Source organism: Trichomycterus rosablanca, chromosome 17 (assembly GCF_030014385.1).
Source record: "Trichomycterus rosablanca isolate fTriRos1 chromosome 17, fTriRos1.hap1, whole genome shotgun sequence".
Taxonomy (NCBI): Eukaryota; Metazoa; Chordata; class Actinopteri; order Siluriformes; family Trichomycteridae; genus Trichomycterus; species Trichomycterus rosablanca.
The window spans coordinates 6,623,017-6,636,967 of NC_086004.1; the positions used below are offsets into that span (position 1 = coordinate 6,623,017).

The window sequence follows — 13,951 nt, forward strand, 5'->3', positions numbered from 1 at the left end:
ATTGTTTTGGAAGTCCAAAGTTACAAAATTATTTGCACATCTACAGCTAGTAAAAAACCAGGCAGACATAGAAATAATAGATAACAGCTGGGTGAGAAATGTGTTCATTCCAAATATCAGTATTCTCTAATAGAGGAAATATGATAAGCCAGAGAAACGTTGTTTATGAAAAAAAAAACATTTGAGGCTTGCACCACCCCACGATGGCAGAGGACGGCCACAGACTACCACCTGTCCATCTTCTATACAGAGAGTGACGTCATGCCCTACGTGTCACTAAGACATGATTGATTGTGTTTGTTCAGAGTCAAACTCGAGAGCTAGGGCTACCATGTTGGACTACCACACCACCCAAGCACCTCCCTCTTTACCTAAAACACTAATGTTTTCCTTTTATTTGTCACCTGTCTGTATATGACATTGGCCCGATTCCTAAAACCATCACTGTGCCAAATATTTGTTCAGCAGAAAGCAATTAAAGCTGCAGCGTCTGAATGCGCCTGCATGTGTGTGTATGCAGCGTCAGACTTGTGCATTTAGTGGGCAAGCAAATATTGCCATCGGATCCCTTTAGGATCTTTAGCTTGGCAGTTTGTGTCAGCGGCTGGCGGTGCAGACAGATGTTGTAACAGCTGATTTGGCTACTGGAGACACAGTAAGTTTAGCAGCATGGATCAGACATACTTAAACACTGGTCATCATCTGAGAAACGTTTTATTATTTATTACTTAACAGTTGTGAGATATAAGATCACTCTACGTACTTCACTAATGGCTTTGGGAAGAAGGATCACTTGGCATAATTTGGAATTATACTCTGGCTTTTAGTTGCTTGTCTGAGCTTTTTTTTAAAACATGTACTCTGTATTGATTAACATTAAGCATTTTTTTATTATTATTTAAATGTCTTTATTAATACACAATAGATTAAAATTATCATTAGAAAATTGATCATCAGTAAACTGATCCTGCGTTAGACCACATGTAGATTATTAATGGTTGGAATGGACCTATTCTGCCAGATTTGCAGCGATCATTATGTTTGCACCTCATGCAGCGTTATTTTACAAAACCCGCTGACCGAAAATGTCCAACCACAAATCCAGGCTGCCCTTAAAAATAAATGTCGGTATGTAACTGCTCACAGCACCAAAGCAGAAAGAATTTAAAAGACTTGGACAGGGGGATGTGTAGAGCAGGACAGACCAGCTGTTTAAAACTGTACATTGGCTGCACAGTGACGCTGCATATGAAAAAAAGTAATCATAACTAAGTCTTTAAACTAGCCGTCTCACAATGCACTGAGAAAAGATGCTGCTACAGCCAGCAAGCTGAAGGGCTGTGTTTCAATATGCTTTTTATTTACTGCACAGTGTGCTCAAAATTAAAGTAAAAAAAGTCATCATTGGTACTTTTGGCACACTCTTTAGCTGTCCTGTGTTATCTGTTTGGAAAAATTCAGTGAGATTATGATAAAATTGATGTAGTTACTGTTCCCAAATGTTTTGATGCCTTCACTGTTTATACATTATTTCAATGTCTGCCTTGTAATTATTCATGCTTGGGTTCTTCATCAGCATATTTTTGTACAAAGATTTAAGAACTTTAAAAATCATGTTGGACATTTTATTGTCCATTTAAATTCCTGCTAGAAAACCAAATCGTATCTCGGAGAACTAGCATTGTTACTCTGATTTAAATTATGTGTACAGAGCCCTGCCAAGTAAGACAAAATGATCACATAATTTAACTGAATAGTAAAGTGCATAGTCAACGGTTTTGATGGAAATTGACTATATGATGAAACCAAAACATATCCAGAGTTACCAAAACACAGCCTTTTCGTCCTTTGGATAGATAATTTACTACAAAGGTACAACTGGTCTTAATATCACTACTTTGTTTGTGTCTTCAGGGTTCAAAACGCATCTTGAGATCCAACGAGTACATGCTTCCTCCCAGTGGCTTGATGGAGACAGACCTGGAGCTCACATTCTCTCTACAGGTAAACCACATAACTAACATAAAAAAAAACAGTAACTGTTAGCCTTGTGGTAAAACCATTTTAGACTTGCTTTTGGGAACAAACCAAAGTGACAGTAGGCAAGCCTGGTGTTTTCATAGCTTTAAAAAGACAGTGACTGCTGGTGTATCTCTTACCTATCTTATCATTGTGATCATAGAGTAAAATGTTCTGAGAATCTGATGCAATATTGGGCACAGAATTACTGAATCTGGACGGGCTAGAATGAGAAAATGTTTAGATAAATTTTGACTTCTGCGGTGTTATGCAGGTGGTAGGTCAGAAGTGTAACGGCATCAGTACGGGGAATCATGCTGCTGCTGGTGTGGATAATGTTTTTCCGGCGCACATTGGGTGCCCAAAATACAACTGGGCATCATTTGACAGACACAGCTTAATAGCTGACAGATAATGGACCATGTCACAAAGCACAAATCATCATACATTTTGAGTTCAGTGTAGCTTAATTACCTGGATAAAAATAAGAACAGTTGTGTCAGGTAGGGCATTTGGTGTAGAAACTGTGCCAATCAGGCAATCAGGTGATCCACTGTGGTGACAACTGATGTGAGAGCAGCCGAAAGAAAGAAAAAAAATCAGATGTGGTCTTGGAGCCACCAAAAACATATCTGGCTCGAATTACAAGTTGCCAGAACACAACCTTCACTGACAAGTGTCTCAATTCATAAACTTAAAACTGTGAGTAAAACTGCTAATTGGTCTTACATTGTATTAGTATCTGGCACTGTTGTGAGAGCAGGGTGGGTTATACCCTGTATTGTTGTACTGTATCCAAAAAAATGGCCAGTGGGTTTATAACAAAATTTTAGGTGTGCTGTATTTATATTTTTGACCCAGCAGATATTTGTCCTGTTTTTAGAAAAGCTACAATGAATTTATTAAAGAACCCAAAGATTTTTTTGGCAAAGACGTGTGTTCTAAAAATTAAAAAGAAATGAATAGAAAAATCTGTCAAAATATTATAGGACCATTTTTACCCCAACCTTTGTTTCAGTGTTTTTTGCATGATATAAAATGATGTCTGGTTGTGGAGGTTTGCACAGACTCCGAGAGAATGGTGTATGTGTGAGATGGGGATCCTTGAGGGAACATTAAAGCTACAGGGCTTCATACCAGAATGATGAAATATTGTGTAAGAGTACAGACAAGATTTTGTGTGAGCGCTCGTTCTCACGTTTTGCTTCTCTTTTTTTGCAGTATCCTCACTTCCTGAAAAGAGATGCTAACCGCTTACAGATCATGCTTCAGAGGAGAAAACGCTATAAGAACCGGACCATCCTGGGGTACAAGACCCTGGCAGTGGGCGTCATCGATATGGCAGAGGTGAGAATAAAAAATCAGTGTCTAATCAGAAAAAAATCTGTGTCTAATTTTTATCAGTTGTACATGTCACAGTCAGGGATGTAATTGTAAAGGATTAGGTCACACCTCGCTACGGAGGTGCCAGGTGGAGCCCTCTACCTGTAAGGATTAAAGATGAACCCAGTGCCCAAGATGCTTAACCAAGTTAGATCAATACTGTGGCTAAAGAGCCACAACCAAAAAGAGGAATGATGAAAGTTAGGTTGGCCAAAATAACAGAAACTATCAACAGTATCAAGAGAAAATGAAAATATCAGCAGACCATTCTGAAAATGGGATTGAATCGGAATGAGAACCGACTGAGACAACTGGGCCAGCTGTTTGGTCTACTGGTGAAAAAATGGGGCGGTCATTCCACCAGCTGATGCAGCCAATATTAAGCTTGGATTCTTGTTGCGCCCGCTCATAAGAGGATCGTCCAAAACTTGTACGAGGTGGTTTGGTTGTGACAGCCAAAAAGTGACCACGGTGAGTTCCCTAGAATGAACTTAAAGTGTGCCGACATTAGTGGTGGTGGAAAATTTGACAGGACTGGGCAGAAAATCTGTGGGGTAAGAACTGTGATTTTATAGACCTACCTCTACCTGGAGCAGATTAATGTTCAATGAGGCACAGAGACTGTGGGATCAAGGAACCGACAAGATGAGTATTCTGCTCCACCGTGTCTCCCTGCTGGCCATTACTGGCATGGCAGGTGGGCATGATACTGTAATCCCTGTATCCCTATAACATTTTTGCTATAGGGATACAATCACTATTAACATAAGAAATTTGTGCTCATGAGTCAATTTTTACACCGTTTCCCTGTCTGTTGAGCAGCGTAACAGTTTTTACTCTTTATGCATGTAGATTAGTTGTGGTTCAGACTTAACTGGCATAAAAGTGAGAACCTTTTTTTCTTTTAGTAATACTCAGTCTGTTATGAAATTATCAAGTAAAGCATTAAAATTTTTTACATTTGTCTCACATTTGTCCCATTTATATGACCTTACCATTAAATATGACAAATATATAAAATATTTTAAAATAGAGATTACTGGCGCCCAGGTGGCGCAGCATATCCACTAGCACACCAGCACCGAGTTTCTGAACTCCTTGGTTTCGAAACTCGGTATTGCCACCGGTTGGCTGGGTGCCATCTGGCGGGCATAATTGGCAGTGCCTGCAGCAGATACTAATTGGCCACCGTAGCTGCAGGGTGGGGGCCGGACTATGTGTGGGTGGTTGGGTCTTCATACGCTGTGTAAGGACCCTGATTGGCGGAAGAGAAGCCTGTGCAGAAAGCAGGGGCGAGAAGAGGAGGGCTGTACATGTGTCGGAAGAGGCGTGTGCAGTGATGTGCTCTCTTCGGATGCAATCTGGTATCTCTCAGCAGCGAAAGACAAATTGAGTGTGCTAAATCGGGAGGAAAATGGGGAGAAAAAGCATTTAAAAACAAAATAGAGATTACTGTGGAAGGGGGTTTGCTAAAGGTTAGCTTCTGATGGATGCATTTATGGAATTACATTAGCTGCAGTTTTCCGTTTGTATTCATTTCACTTGTATGAGTTATGATTTATTTGTCACAATGCTTATTTGATAATTAAATAAAATTAATATAATAAAATTAAATATTAAATAAATATTTACCCAGTTTTTCATTTTTGGTAATACTTTTAATGCTGTTATTTTATTGCTAAATTATGTTGTATTTAAAAAGAAAAAAGCTAAAATGGTTGATATGATAAAGTAGATATTTAGGGCTTTAAAACTGTACCTCAGTGACCTGTAGTTCTCCAGATGTGCTGTTATATAAAAATATTATTCATTCAAAATGACACTGAGGACAATTCCTCAGTAAATAGCTATTAAATTATGATTGCTAGACTGCACAACTGAACGTGTTCTGCGCTGAGATTTTCCACACAAAAAAAGAGAGGTCTTATTTTTCTTCCTTCCCTTCACACCTTTTTTGCAGAATCTGTCTCTGGAGGTTTGCTTCTCAGGTAAATAATGTGTGGAGATGTCCCTGCTGACTGTCTTCACTACACCAACCTGGCATTTACGGTGTGTGTGTGTGTGGGCGGGTGTGCTGGTGCACCACAAAGTGAGTGCGTGGGCACGTTGGCATCATCGAAAAAGCTTTCTGGCGTTTCTTCAACTACCTGCAATTAGATTCACCAATTGTACACAGCAAGCACTAAATTGCTGAATGTTGCTCCACCAAATGCTTGAGTTGCGGTGACAAAGGAGCCGTTTTATTGGCCACACTTGCACCAGGACTGACGGCTAATAAAACTGAACTGAAATTACAAGACGACAGGTTGTCAGTGCTTATAGGTGTTAAGGGAATTCTGCAAAGCGAGCCTTTTATAAGCACAGTGGGATGGCAGGCTTGGTTTTTTTACAGGGTAAAATGATGCATTCACATTCCTGTGTCTCTAGGTGATGCAGCACCCGACAGATGGAGGCCAGATTCTCAGTCTCCATAGCAACGTAAAGGAAGCCCCGGTTCGGGCGGCGGAGTTAAGTGTGTATTCTCTGTCCAGTCAGCCTATTGATCCTGAGTTTGGCAGCGGACAGCCGGGAGCAAAAGCCAAGGCTTCAGGTGAGTCTGTAACTAAAGCTGACGATTCTGAGAGTGTCACGTTGGTTATATAATAAGAAAATCCAAAATTAAATCTTTAAAAACATTGAAATCTTTAAAAAACATGAATCATAAATTGAAACACCAGGGAACTGTATCATATATTCATATTGAACTAGACTAAATTGCGGAAGCTTGAGTGGTGCAGTGCTAAAATATGCCAGCCCAGTACTGCTGAGATCTGAGGTTCAAATCTTAGGGGTGCTATTAGCCAGTCAGGCATCGACACAAACATAATTAGCTATGTCTGTTGGGTTTGGTGGGGTGTGGGGTAGTCAAAATAGCCTAACGCTTGGGAGGCGGACTTGTCAGTGCACTCTTGGTTCTGAAACTGTGATACTGTGCTTGCTTTGGTCTGGTTTTCTGTTGACATGGAATGCCAGCATAACTTTATCTTTTTATGGTAAGCTGGCTGTGGTTGTGGGATTTTTGAGCCTAAATCATTGTGACACCCCACCTGTATGTAATTCCATTGGTGGGGTTGTGGTGGTGCTCATGCATTTTCGTACCTGGCTTGTTTTTTGGGGTTGCCTATCTTTCCTCTTTTTCCGAGAACTGGGGTGTCATAGACGGTTGGAGGACCCTGTCATAGTGTGACAACTAGTTCTCAGTTTTGCACTATCCCTGTTTTATCCACAGTCTCCATTGCGGGCTGCAGTGTTTCTGTGTCTTTTATTTGTTACTTTGTTTTAGTTTTTTAGTTTTTTTTTTAATGCATTTTCTCCCCATTTTCCTCCTGATTTAGTGCATTCCGCTTCCAATTCCGCTGCTGAGAGATACCAGATTGCATCCAAGGAGAGCACGTCACTGTACACGCCTCTTCCGAAACGTTCACAGCCCTCCTCTTCTCGCTCCTGCATTCTGCACAGGCGTCTCTTCCGCCAATCAGGGTCCTTACACAGCGTATTATGAACCACCCACCCACACATAGTCCAGGCCCCCACCCTGCAGATACGGTGGCCAATTAGTATCTGCTGCAGGCACTGCCAATTATGCCCGCCAGATGGCGCCCAGCCGACCGGTGGCAACACCGAGTTTCGAACCGAGGAGTTTAGAAACTCGGTGCTGGTGTGCTAGTGGAATATCCCGGTGTGCCACCTGGACTGTTTTAGTTATTTTGGCCACCACATTTCTCCTTATCCCCGTTTGGTAGTGGCTTTTTAGCCGCATATTGTACCTTGGTGAAACAGTCTGCACTTGGGTTAATTTTCTATTCTTGCAGGTATGAGGCTTCACCTTGCACTTCAGAATAATTTTAACTATAACTATTTACATACATGGTATTAGGTTATATACATAGTAATATACTATATATATAATGTAATTATAATAATCATAATAATATAGATATGTAAAATAAATAGCTAAACATAGGCTCTTAATGGGTATATACAGTGTATCACAAAAGTGAGTACACCCCTCACATTTCTGCAGATATTTAAGTATATCTTTTCATGGGACAACACTGACAAAATGACACTTTGACACAATGAAAAGTAGTCTGTGTGCAGCTTATATAACAGTGTAAATTTATTCTTCCCTCAAAATAACTCAATATACAGCCATTAATGTCTAAACCACCGGCAACAAAAGTGAGTACACCCCTAAGAGACTACACCCCTAAATGTCCAAATTGAGCACTGCTTGTCATTTTCCCTCCAAAATGTCATGTGATTTGTTAGTGTTACTAGGTCTCAGATGTGCATAGGTAGCAGGTGTGTTCAATTTGATAGTACAGCTCTCACACTCTCTCATACTGGTCACTGAAAGTTCCAACATGGCACCTCATGGCAAATAACTCTCTGAGGATCTTAAAAGACGAATTGTTGCACTACATGAAGATGGCCAAGGCTACAAGAAGATTGCCAACACCCTGAAACTGAGCTGCAGCACAGTGGCCAAGATCATCCAGCGTTTTCAAAGAGCAGGGTCCACTCAGAACAGACCTCGCGTTGGTCGTCCAAAGAAGCTGAGTGCACGTGCTCAGCGTCACATCCAACTGCTGTCTTTGAAAGATAGGCGCAGGAGTGCTGTCAGCATTGCTGCAGAGATTGAAAAGGTGGGGGGTCAGCCTGTCAGTGCTCAGACCATACGCCGCACACTACATCAAATTGGTCTGCATGGCTGTCACCCCAGAAGGAAGCCTCTTCTGAAGTCTCTACACAAGAAAGCCCGCAAACAGTTTGTTGAAGACATGTCAACAAAGGACATGGATTACTGGAACCATGTCCTATGGTCTGATGAGACCAAGATTAATTTGTTTGGTTCAGATGGTCTCAAGCATGTGTGGCGGCAATCAGGTGAGGAGTACAAAGATAAGTGTGTCATGCCTACAGTCAAGCATGGTGGTGGGAATGCCATGGTCTGGGGCTGCATGAGTGCAGCAGGTGTTGGGGAGTTACATTTCATTGAGGGACACATGAACTCCAATATGTACTGTGAAATACTGAAGCAGAGCATGATCCCCTCCCTCCGGGAAACTGGGTCGCAGGGCAGTGTTCCAGCATGATAATGATCCCAAACACACCTCTAAGACGACCACTGCTTTATTGAAGAGGCTGAGGGTAAAGGTGATGGACTGGCCAAGCATGTCTCCAGACCTAAACCCAATAGAACATCTTTGGGGCATCCTCAAGCGGAAGGTGGAGGAGCGCAAAGTCTCGAATATCCGCCAGCTCCGTGATGTCGTCATGGAGGAGTGGAAAAGCATTCCAGTGGCAACCTGTGAAGCTCTGGTAAACTCCATGCCCAGGAGAGTTAAGGCAGTTCTGGGAAATAATGGTGGCCACACAAAATATTGACACTTCAGGAACTTTCACTAAGGGGTGTACTCACTTTTGTTGCTGGTGGTTTAGACATTAATGGCTGTATATTGAGTTATTTTGAGGGAAGAATAAATTTACACTGTTATATAAGCTGCACACAGACTACTTTTCATTGTGTCAAAGTGTCATTTTGTCAGTGTTGTCCCATGAAAAGATATACTTAAATATCTGCAGAAATGTGAGGGGTGTACTCACTTTTGTGATACACTGTATTGTGCATATATGTATGAGAGTTTATGTAAGGATAAAAGGTTTTTTCATTAATGGTTAAAAAACTACATAAATGCCAGAACTAATTGGACACTTACACAGAAAACAGTACAGAGCACAGCTGGGAGGGCTGGTGCACTCCCGGTCGGATATTCCATTAGTACTTTGTCTAAGTGACTGTGTTATAAGCTGGTGGTTACATAAACAAATGCACCCAGCGGAATGGTTATAGTAAGTGTGCATTAAGGCTGCGGAGAGGCCCCTAGGAAAGGTCTTTCTTCCCATCATCCAGCCATCAGACCACAGCTTTCCCACAGTAAGCTTTATCAGAGCAGCTGCAGTGCATTAACAGTGTTGTCTCTGTGCCCGCTGATCATCCATCTCAGCATTGGATTTCATCGTAACATCTGATTTCAGTGGAAAAAGGAAATGTAATAAAAAATAGTAGTATGTCGGACGGGTGCTGCGGTTGCCTGATTTTTCCTTGATGGTTTAGAGGTATTAAATTGCCATTGTTCCCCTACAGCTTCAGCCATTAATACATTTATTCCCACCCTACACAAATCTTGGAGTATGTCTATGACAATTTGTTCCTTATTAGTTAAAAGAGGATGATGTTGGATGATAATTGTTCTTGATATGTTACCAGCACTTTATCCTGGTTAAGGTCACGGTGAGTCTGGTTTACCCTGAAAATGCAGTAACATACCACAGACAGGATGCCAATACATCTCAAGGCCTCAGCCACCTCTCTCTCACCACAGATATAGCCAGTCATGTCTGTATGTAGATGGCTGACATACAACTGCTATGACAGCACCTCTGGGCTTTGACAGTTTACTGCTGTGCCACTCAAGCACACCATAATTGATGTTATTGGTGTTTAGGTCTAATATTGGCTTTGATTGCATTGCTTGTAATTGGTTTGGATTAAATTAAATGAAATGAAATATTTACTCTCTTCTCTTCCAGATCGCTCTCCAGATATGGATAATTACTCTGAGGATGATGATGACAGCTACTCATCAGAGCAGGAGGCCAGTGATGATGCTGTTCATGCCCAGGTTCAATCCATTTTAACCCCATCCTTCAAATTATTCATTGACAACCATCAGGGCAAGATTCCTAAAAGACAACATTACACAGTTTTTTAGTTTTGTGCTAGTAAATTTGCTATTAAGTTGGACAGTGCTAATTTCTACATGTTCGACTTATTTGTTAAACACTACAAAATCTACAACAAAAAGTGCTTGTCTTTTCATCCTGTGATCTGAACCTCCATGATGTCAGAAGCCATCAGTGGCCAGGAGCTGGGAGCTTCCTGTCCCTGCATTCAGCATGGAATCGATGGCATTCCACTTTTCCATGATATTACATTGATACTTGTAGGACGGCTTTCTTCTGGCTCTGTCTTGGAGAAAGCTCTATTGGATTGGTGGCAGTCCTATTCTGTGGAGACTTGGGTGTGAATTGCTTGTATTACCTGCTTATCCCTCTTATCACAAGTGCAATATAAAAACAAAACATAATTTTCCTGACTTTAGGGATATATTTAGCTAACACAAATCTCTGTTATAGGATCTCTACGACGAAGATGACGATGTTCAAAGAAAGCCAAAGAAAACACGGCGGAAAATGATCAGGACTACCTCTATAACACGGGTGAGTAGAAATAGGATGCAGGGTAGACCTTTGAGGCACTCCACTTACACAATGTACACTACATGGCCAAAAATATGTGGACACCTAACCTTCATTCAAACCTGTATGCATTAACACTTCTCTGAAAAGCCTTTCTACAAGTCTTTGGAGTATGTCTCTGAGAAAGTTTTCCCCTGAAATTAGGCATTGATGTTCAATGAGAAGCCCTGGGTCACAGTCCACGAGGTCAGGGCTTTGTGCAGTTCACTAAAGTTCCGCATCAAACCATGTGTTTTTTTAACCATGTCATTCCCTAGCTGTTACCACTAATTGCAGGCATATAATTTTTATTTTTATATAAAATATTTAATACTCCTGGTAGTAATATGTGTAGCTGAAACATCTAAACTTTTCCAAATACTTTTGACCATATAATGTAGTTACATAGACACAATGTTGAAATTAATCTTAAATAAATAGGATGCAGTAGGTTTGAAACTCTGCGTGAGGTGTTAATGTGATGTGATTCTAATCAGGCTGATTTTTCTAAAATAACTCGCCAGGTGTTCAGTTAATCCTCTTAGATCTCAAAACAGCACACATACACTCTATACATACTGTACATTGTACATACACATAATCACCATACACACACTCTATATACACACACATTGTCCATACACATAAACACAAACACAATACACACACACCATACACACACAAATACAATACACACATTGTCCATACACATACACACAAACACAGACCATACACACACAAATACAATAGACACAGACCATACACATTTACACACATTCTCCATACATACAAACACAATACACACACCATACACACACTCTATACACACACATTGTCCATACACATACACACAAACACAATACACACCCTACACACACAAATACAATACACAAACACAGACCATACACATTTACACACATTCTCTATACATACAAACACAATGCACATACCATCCACACATACTCTATACACACAAATACACCATACACCTTGCATACATTCTTTACACTCACATACTCCATATACACATACCATGATAATTATGTGTAAATTTTTTCGTAAAAATGGCAATTATATTCCTTCAAATCCACAACACAAAGGTTAAAAAAACTGTCTTCTGACTTTATTGTCAGTGAGATTTAACAGGTAAAAGTGGTAAAGTTCTTCTTGTGTGTAATTGTTCATATGCTACAGATGCAGTAGAAAAAGATTCAGAGTAAAACAGCTGGAGTTTTCCCTTAATTCATTCCTCTGATTAAGCATTAAACCTAACTGCATTTAATTATAATGCATTGTTAAGCTGAGTTTGCTTTTTCCTCTTTATTTCCCTCTGCAGCAACCAAATTTCAAGCAGAAGTTTGTTGCCCTTCTGAAGAGGTTCAAAGTAACAGACGAGGTGAGCATTTTCGTTCTCCCGCGAGTCCTTCATACCGCCGAGCACAGGAAAAAAACGCAGACCCAAACACTTCTGCACAAGCCTACACAGCACCTCCGACCTTCTGTGAAGACAATAACACATCTACTTTCAAATAATAAACCACCCACAGTTTTAAAAATGAATCTAGAGATATGGAATCTCTGAGCTTTATTAGAATATGATCTAATAACAACAGTGTGTGAGGGAAGCAGAAGACAGATTTCTGTAATACATGTTTATACTGGTGTGCTCTTCAGGGCTTCATCTGGCTCTGTGGTCAAGCTAGCATTATTGAGTTATTACACATACTTCTTTTTTTTGTTGAGTTTGCCTTTAAAGTTTATTACAGGTTTGCTAACAATATGCATGCTGTATAAAATAAAGAAAACAGCATGTGCTGAAACATCTGTATCTAAGCTGTGTGACTGATGGCTCTGGTCATGACAAACTGTCAAAACTAAAGAACTAATTTTCAAATGCCCATTAACACCAGCTCCATAATGGCCCCTCATCAGCCTGCCGATGTTAATCATTTATAAATAATGATTTTAATAACTCTAAATTGAATTGAAGTCTGTAGATGATTCGTTACTGCATCACTCATCATCTGAATGTCACCTCTGCTGATTGTTCCGGCTTTATTTTGGCTGTAGGCTTGTTACAAGCATAATTACAGAATGTGGACTTATGCATAAAGACAAACAAAATAAATGATTCAATTACAGCAGTGTGTAATTAATGCCAGTAAAATGGCGCGATTTCCCACATTTATTGATCATCAGCATAGCCTTTATAGCTACGGTAAACTCTCTGAGGGATTTATCCAAGGGTATTTAATGCAGTTTGCATTGACAAATGATGCAACCTGTCAAACTGCAGGCAATACATAATAGTGAATAATCATATAAAACACAGAACATTAAAAACCTTTTTATTTACTGTGTATTTGTAGGGATGCCAGTAAAAGAAATGCTGTAAATGAGTGAAATGATACATTGAGCTAGTTTGACAGCACATGGCAGGATTGTTACATGATTAAGTTATACAATATGTTTGTAAAAATAATAATGTTATTCCTTATAAATAAATAAAAAATGTTACAGTAATTAACATTCCAGACTGGATTCTACTCCATCCAAATTAATGTAAGCTGTGTGTTTTTGTGGGTTCAGGTTCTGGATTCGGACCCAGTGGATCAGACTCAGGAGGTTGAAGAAGATCTGGACCTGCTGTACGACAGCCTGGAGGTGTATAACCAGAGCGACAGTGGTCCAGAGATGGAGGACAATGACAGTGTACTCAGCACTCCCAAACCTAAACTCAAGTAAGGCTAATAATCCTGTGGTGTAGTTGAGTACAGTGCATTAGATTAACATTAGAGTCCTTAGACTACAAGAAGTCTATATACAGCTTACTGTCATTCTTAGCTGCTCTGCCTGCTGACCTACTTTTAGGTTACATAATTAAGGAATCATCAGATGTACATCTGCTCATTTATGTTATTTGCTCAGCCAGTCATACAGCAGCAGCACAGTGCATTCAGACATACAGACATGGGTCAAGAGCTTCAGTTTATATTTGCATCAAACACCAGAATAGGAGAAAAACTGATCTGTGAAATGATTGGTGTGAAATGCAAAAAGCATCCAGTAAATGGCAGTTCAGCACCTAATTGATAAATGAAGCCAAAGCAAAAGCATGTCTAAGCTTAAACTGGATGGGCTATGACAGCATAAGGATGTCAGATTACACTTCTGTTAGCTAGGAATAGTAATCTATTGCTACAGG

At 40.2% G+C, this 13,951-nt stretch overlaps 1 protein-coding gene across 1 annotated transcript in view; it reads left to right on the forward strand.

The window, feature by feature from the left end:
* si:ch211-126j24.1 (phosphofurin acidic cluster sorting protein 2) overlaps positions 1-13,951 on the forward strand; it is a 71,463-nt gene that overhangs the window by 38,474 nt on the left and 19,038 nt on the right. The window contains exons 3-9 of the mRNA XM_063013002.1: positions 1,915-2,004; positions 3,241-3,366; positions 5,830-5,992; positions 10,039-10,130; positions 10,645-10,728; positions 12,083-12,142; positions 13,336-13,487. Of these exons, the coding sequence (XP_062869072.1) occupies positions 1,915-2,004; positions 3,241-3,366; positions 5,830-5,992; positions 10,039-10,130; positions 10,645-10,728; positions 12,083-12,142; positions 13,336-13,487 (767 nt within the window). The remainder of the gene's footprint in view (positions 1-1,914; positions 2,005-3,240; positions 3,367-5,829; positions 5,993-10,038; positions 10,131-10,644; positions 10,729-12,082; positions 12,143-13,335; positions 13,488-13,951) is intronic.